Source organism: Larus michahellis, chromosome 14 (genome assembly GCF_964199755.1).
Source record: "Larus michahellis chromosome 14, bLarMic1.1, whole genome shotgun sequence".
NCBI classification, from domain to species: Eukaryota; Metazoa; Chordata; class Aves; order Charadriiformes; family Laridae; genus Larus; species Larus michahellis.
In genome coordinates this window covers 14,737,032-14,743,031 of record NC_133909.1, presented here as the reverse complement: position 1 = coordinate 14,743,031, position 6,000 = coordinate 14,737,032, and the positions used below count along the sequence as shown (strand labels likewise).

Sequence of the window (6,000 nt, the reverse complement as noted above, 5' to 3'; positions counted from 1 at the left end):
CCTTGGCCCTGACCTTAAATTAGTGCCAGCCATGCTGAGATGTGGAAAGCTGTTGTTCCCTGGTGGCTGTAGGTAGGTGTAGCTCATGTGGGCACATGGAAAGAACTTGGCACTGTTCCCCCTTCTTCTGCGGAAAAATCTTTTAGTAACTAAGAAGCTAGAACCCAGCAGCTAAGAGCATGGGTCTGTGTGATTTCCCATCACTGTGTGGGACAAATTTGATCCAGATCAAAAGTAATATGCAGTATGGAGTTCATGACAGCTGTGGATGGGAGAGAATCTCTGCTGCTGCTGGATGGAAGATCCTGTTCCTGTTCTAGAGGTACTCTATCTGAGGGATTTTGCCTTTGTTTTTTAGAACAAAATTGTAGAGAAAAGAGGACTTCTAGCTTGGTTCTGCCCTTGTGGCTGAGGTGTGTCCGATCTGGAACCGGAGCTCTGGCACCAAGAAAACGTGGCCTGCGGTGCAGGCCCCTCTCTACCCGACTCTGAGCTCTGTCTGGCTCCGGCTGTTGGTGCAGCAGAAAGCAGAGGGACTGGCACGGTGTGGATCCGCTTGGCTCTGCCTGCCCTTCCCCCTTGCCAACCTGCTATTTCTGTACTTCATTGGAAGAAGCTAAAACTGCTGGATTTTTGCCTTCAGTCAAGGCGTTCCTCAAGTTCCTAATCCAGGTTCCAGATGGTTAAGATACCCATCTTGACATATAGGAACAAATAATGATGGTAAAGAATTTAAAAGCCCACCGCAGCCCTGGATTGCGGGACTCTGCGGGGTGGAGAAGTTAGCTTCAGAAAGCCCGGACCCCCCGGCACGTCTTGCCCAGCTGCCTGCACCCGCTCGGCGAGACCAAAGGGGTCAGGACCCCAAGGGCGGGCACCTGAGAGCGGGCTCGGAGGGGGCGAGGGCAGGACGAAGGGGCCGAGACCCGCTCGGCTGGGCGCGGTGCCGAACCTCGGCAGGTCACTCCGGGGGGAGGCGGTGCCCGGGTGGGCCGCGCCGCCTCCCCCGGCCAGGGGCGACCCGGGGCTCCCCCCCGCCTCCTCGCCGCCGCGCAGCCCGCATCCTCGGACGTGCTGCAGCTGCGGGCTCTGCCTCCAAGTACGCGCGGCTCCGGGAAGGGCAAGTCCCCGTCGTCGCCCCCCGCCCCCGGGCCGGCATGGCTCGGGGAACGCGCTGGCCGTGCCCCGGACTGGGGGCAGCGGGGGGAGGCGAGCTGGCCGAGCCGAGCTGGCCGAGCCGCCGCGGGGAGGGGTCACCTGCCCCGTCCGGAGCCGGCCGCCGCGATGCCGCCCGCCAGCGCTGCCCGCGCTAATTGGATGTTCCCTGGATGGAGGATTTCCTCCTCTCCCGGCTGCGGGAGTCATGAAGGCAGGCTGGGCTGCGCTTGAAACTTTGCCAAGCAGCAGCTAGGTTTAATTTCTTTAAGGATCTGGGGGGGGGGGGGGGGGCGGGGGCTGGAGGGGACCGTTTCCAAGCATGGGAGACAGGCTGCCGGAGCCTCACGCCAGCTCTTCCCCTGCTGTGGCTGCCAGCTCAGAGGCGGAAGAAATCGAGGTGCTGGACTCCGATGATGTCCTACCTATGGCCGCAGAGGATGTAAGTTTCCTTTGCTCGGTGTCTTCCCCCCTTTCGCCCCGGACGGGTTAATCGGCTCAAGCTATTTATGGATGGAGTCCGGGATGGGGGGAGGAATTGGGCTGGTGACCCTCTGGGGCGAGGGAAAGCCGCCGTCCCCGCCGCTCTGCGCTCCCCTTGTCGCCGGCTCTCCGCGGGCTCCGGCAGCCGCCGGGCCGTCTCGGTGCCCGGAGCCGCAGCTCCCTTCCCCTCCCTGCCCCGGCCCGGCCCGGCTGCCGGTCCGCCCGGTGTCCGCGCCCGGCGCCGCGCCCCCGGGGGGATGCGGGCTCACGGCCGCGTAGGGGCTGCGGGGCTGTGCGCAGAAGCGGCTCTAGAGGCTGGAGAGGGGCTGACGCCCTGGCTTGAGGAGCTTCCCTGGGGACAGGGAGCTTTTCCAGAGTCCCAGCCACTCGGAGGGTGACAGATGTGAAACGCTGTCGGGAGCCTGTTCCCTCTTCCAGCCCCCGAGCAACAAACAGGCAAGGAAGTTTTTTCCCCGGCTCGGCAGGGCTGACAGCATCTCTCCACCCTCTGAGCTCTGGTTGCACCTGAGGGTGGGATAACTTGGCACCGTGTCTCTGCCTCTGCTCATTCCAGCCTAGAAGGACACCGCGTGGTCCTGCATGTTTGGAATCTGCTCCCGCCAGGCTGAGCAGCAAAGCCTGCAGAGCTGAGGCAGTAGTTCTGCATCGACCGGTCCCGGAGGCAGGGGCTTGCTGTGCACCTGCCTGGGAGTAATGGTGAGCAGATCCTGCATTCCTGGTGCATCCCAGCACTGCTCGCATCTCTCCTTCCAAGCAAACTCTGCTGGGATGAGGACCGTGCAGAGTGCTCAGTCCGCAGAGGTTAAACGCAGGCTCTGTTCCTGCCTGTGGAGGGATGAAGCAGTGGTACTAGATGTCTTTCTGAAGTGGGCTCTATCTCGGGTCTTGCACGGGCATGAAAGCGACACTTGTGAAGTAAGCCTCCAGCAATGGCACATCCCCTTTCCCCTCTACTTTTATGTCACTGCTGGAGGAACTCGCCTGGGGCTGCTTAGGGGCAGTGCCTGCTTCTCATCCCCCCAGCCCTTCCTTCTGAGTCACCTACAATTCGGTTGCTGTTGGATTTTCCTCCCAGAGGGCAGCGGAGGAAGTGCAGTTGCCTGGTAGAGCTGCATTCCCCAGGCGGTATTCTCGAGCACTGTACAGCCAGGAGGGAACGTGTGATGCAGTTTTGACCTCTGCTACAACGCTGCCAGACAGTCCTAAGAGGAGTGTGCCTGACCCAGGGGCACATGTAGCTTTCGCTCAGAAAGGGTGGCTTTCCAGGAGCTTTCACAGTCCAGGTTTCCAAATCCCTGTGCTTGCTTACCTCAGACTCTGACCTTTTCTTCCCTGACAAATTTTGTGCTTGTCTGGATGGTCTACAAGAAAGATTTCCTGTTGTGATACACATGGGCCCCTTGGAGTTACTCCAGCCTCTACACGAATGCAGCCATTGGAATTCAATCCTGCTAGGGACCCAGGAGATGCTGAAGTGCTGAGTGCCAGGCAGGATTTGGCTCCTGAGGCAGGAGAGAGACCATGAGCTTTCCTTGGTGAAATCTAGATTCTCATCCTAGTTCTGCTGCTGGCTTGCTGCTTGACCTTGAGGTAGGACAGCTTGGGTCTGATCCAGCTCGCAGTGTTTTGCTGTTACTTACTCTGGGATCTGCATTGTTATTTGACTCTGGTACCTTGTTTTCTGCAATCAACAAAATGGAGCTAGAGCCTGCAGTTGCACTGGTTATGGGAAGCTGCTGAGACCCGGCAGTACATGATGCAACAGAAGCCTGAGGTATCGTATGTCATCTGCAATTTGGAAGACCAGGAAGTGGTGTAAATGCCCTCCTCCTCCACCGCCAAGATTTGCTGCTGAAACAAGCAGGCTACAGAGCACCATCTCTGAAAATTCAAACTGCTCTGTGCTAGGAGCATGCCCCCCCCCCGAGACCTAACTAGAGGTTGATTTTCTGTTGTTATTATTACATTTGAAAGCTTGATGTAAGCTCTCTGGCTTGGCCAGTGAGAACTGACTCAAGGTCAGTTCTTTATGTGTTATTAACTACAAAAATATTACGTAGTGGAGGTTTGGCTGTCCAGCCTTGACAGTGTATAACAGCTCAGCTGTGATGTCATTACAGCAATCAGAGCAGTGTTCCACAAAGCCAGGATTCAGGCAGTCCCAAAATGTTCTCTTTAAAGTGCTGGGCTGCTTTATGATGATAAATGGGAGTTTATAAATGGATAGAGGCATGGGGAGGAGGGGAGCCAACAACTTAAATGATTAAATAGAATTCAGTGGCCTGATACCCCACTGTCTCTCCAGTCAATTCTGCCTTAAATCTGCCTACCATATGGAAGGAAATGTTCTTCCAGGACTAGATAAGACTGACCAGAGCTCTGCTTTGCATATAGCACAGTGAGGAGATTTGCTTGTACGAGTCTGTTTGTTATTTTTCTCATTTTGCTTTTTTGGGAAGGTGAATGAGGCAGAAACAGTGTTGTGCTGAACAGCACTTCAGACAGGAGAGCTGGAAATGTGCAAGGTTTTTTCTGGGGACTGCAAGCCAGTGGTTACCCCACTGTTGCCCCATGGAAGTTGCTCGCTTGTCAACTGGTCCCCAAATCCAGGAGAGATGAGAGAGAACCTTAAACAATTAATTAGGAATTTCCTCTATTCTGTGAGACAGTGAGGCAGCAATCCTGAGGCAGGGAGGTGACTTGGTTCGGTCTTTCTACAAAGCATAGATCAGAGCCAGTTGACAGCTTGTTTTTTCTGTTCACAAGGACGAGGGCTTGTGGAGTGTTTGCATGGTCATCTGTGTTGGAAGTGGAGCTTCCTCCTGTACAAAGCTTTTAAGGCAGATCTGCTAGAACAAAAGCTGTGGGGTAAATTCTTGTAATGGGCTTACTCCAGCCTTCCCCCGCTTCCACCTTGTGCAAGAGTTTTTCAGATGTGGACATGGGAGGCTCAGAGAAGTGATGAGTTATGCAGGACCTTACAGCAAGTCCCTGCCAGAGTTAGGAGCTGGCAGCAGAGAAGGCTCTGACATTCGGCAAGGCGCTTCATTGGGTCAATGTTGGGCCACAGGGCCTCAGAAAGTGATCTGAAAGACCATTGCTAGCTCCTCCCTCCCCTCAATATACACCAAGCTTTCTTGATCCCTGTGAGTAAAAAAGCCTTTTATTCCTTGCTTGTCTGCAAGTAGACAAAGCGGGAGAAAACAGAATTAACACATGAATGTTCTGAGTTCATCCTTTTTTGGATTTGTAAATGAAAACTGTCCTCCCTGTGGTTGGTAGATTCCCCCTGCCTCCTCCCCCGGAAGGGTAGGTGATTCTGGGATGAAGAAGGATGTTGGAAATGGCACTAAATCATTTGGTTATCTCTCTGTTAGAATATACTTCTACAGTTTACTGCATGTTAATGTCGTTGCTCCTAAACCTTCTTTTTCTTCTTTTTCCTCCCTTGTGCATTGCCTCTCAGCACTGGAAAGCCCTATTTGATCAGGTATGTGAACAATTGATATATTGTCTGTCTTGTGGGCAAAGAGTCTAACCTCCAGTTAACTTCCTCTGTACTAGATTTTCCCTGCATTTAAAATACAGCCTAGGAGGAATGTGCTCCATGCTCCCTGTTCCCAGGATGCTGGTGTGCAAGCGATAATTACCACTACTGCTTTGGGCCTTTCTCTCAATTCCTCTTCAGAGCAGCCAGGGACAGAAGAGGGCCCAGCCTGGCCATCCCTCCTAGCGCAGGGTCTGAGCCCAGGTGCTGCAGCAGGTGCTCTGTTTGCTGACAGTTGCTCTATCCTTGCTCTGTGGATTAAAGGATCTTCTCTTTGAGGCAGGCAAACTAGGACCTGTAAAACCAGCACTGCGTTCTTTGAAATGGCTCCCCAACTGCTAAACTGACTTCTGCGGGGTTACATCTGCCAGAGGAGGACCAGCTGCTGTAAACTTGCACAGAATTAGCAAAGTATCTGCTTCTGTACCAAAGACTAAAGTTGAATCAGCTGAAATCAGCACAGCTCGGCAGAGCTTTGAGTTATAGCTGCTGAGAATTTGGATTGTGGATTCTAGTTTATAAATTATGCTTTTAGCTGCTTTAACTGACGTGTTTGCTTTGTGGTATTCCTTCCATCTGCCAGGTTGAAATGTGAAGCAGCTATAAATTGAAGGATTTTTCTAGGGTTGACTTGCTTCTAAACTGCAGCACTCTCTTGATGTCATGAACTTTTGTGCTGGGGTGTGTGTGTGTGTAAATGTCACCTTCCGTAAGGGAGCTTACTCTGATGCTGGCATCGTCCTGTCAATACTAAAGTTTGGGTGGGATTTCGTCCCTGCTTTATGAGGCGATAA

At 53.7% G+C, this 6,000-nt stretch overlaps 1 protein-coding gene across 3 annotated transcripts in view; it reads left to right on the top strand.

The window, feature by feature from the left end:
- Positions 1–1,472: 1,472 nt before the first annotated feature.
- The window catches only part of RHBDL3 (rhomboid like 3), a 67,625-nt gene continuing 63,097 nt past the window's right edge, over positions 1,473–6,000 (top strand). For 2 of the 3 annotated variants that reach the window (XR_012589954.1, XM_074607882.1), the window contains exon 1: positions 4,966–5,149. Coding sequence is in view for 2 of the 3 variants with exons in the window: in XM_074607882.1 (XP_074463983.1) it covers positions 4,994–5,149 (156 nt within the window). In the remaining variant the exon portion in view is untranslated. Of the gene's footprint in view, positions 1,598–4,965; positions 5,150–6,000 lie in introns of those variants that run through there. The other variant, XM_074607883.1, reaches the window with a different exon arrangement.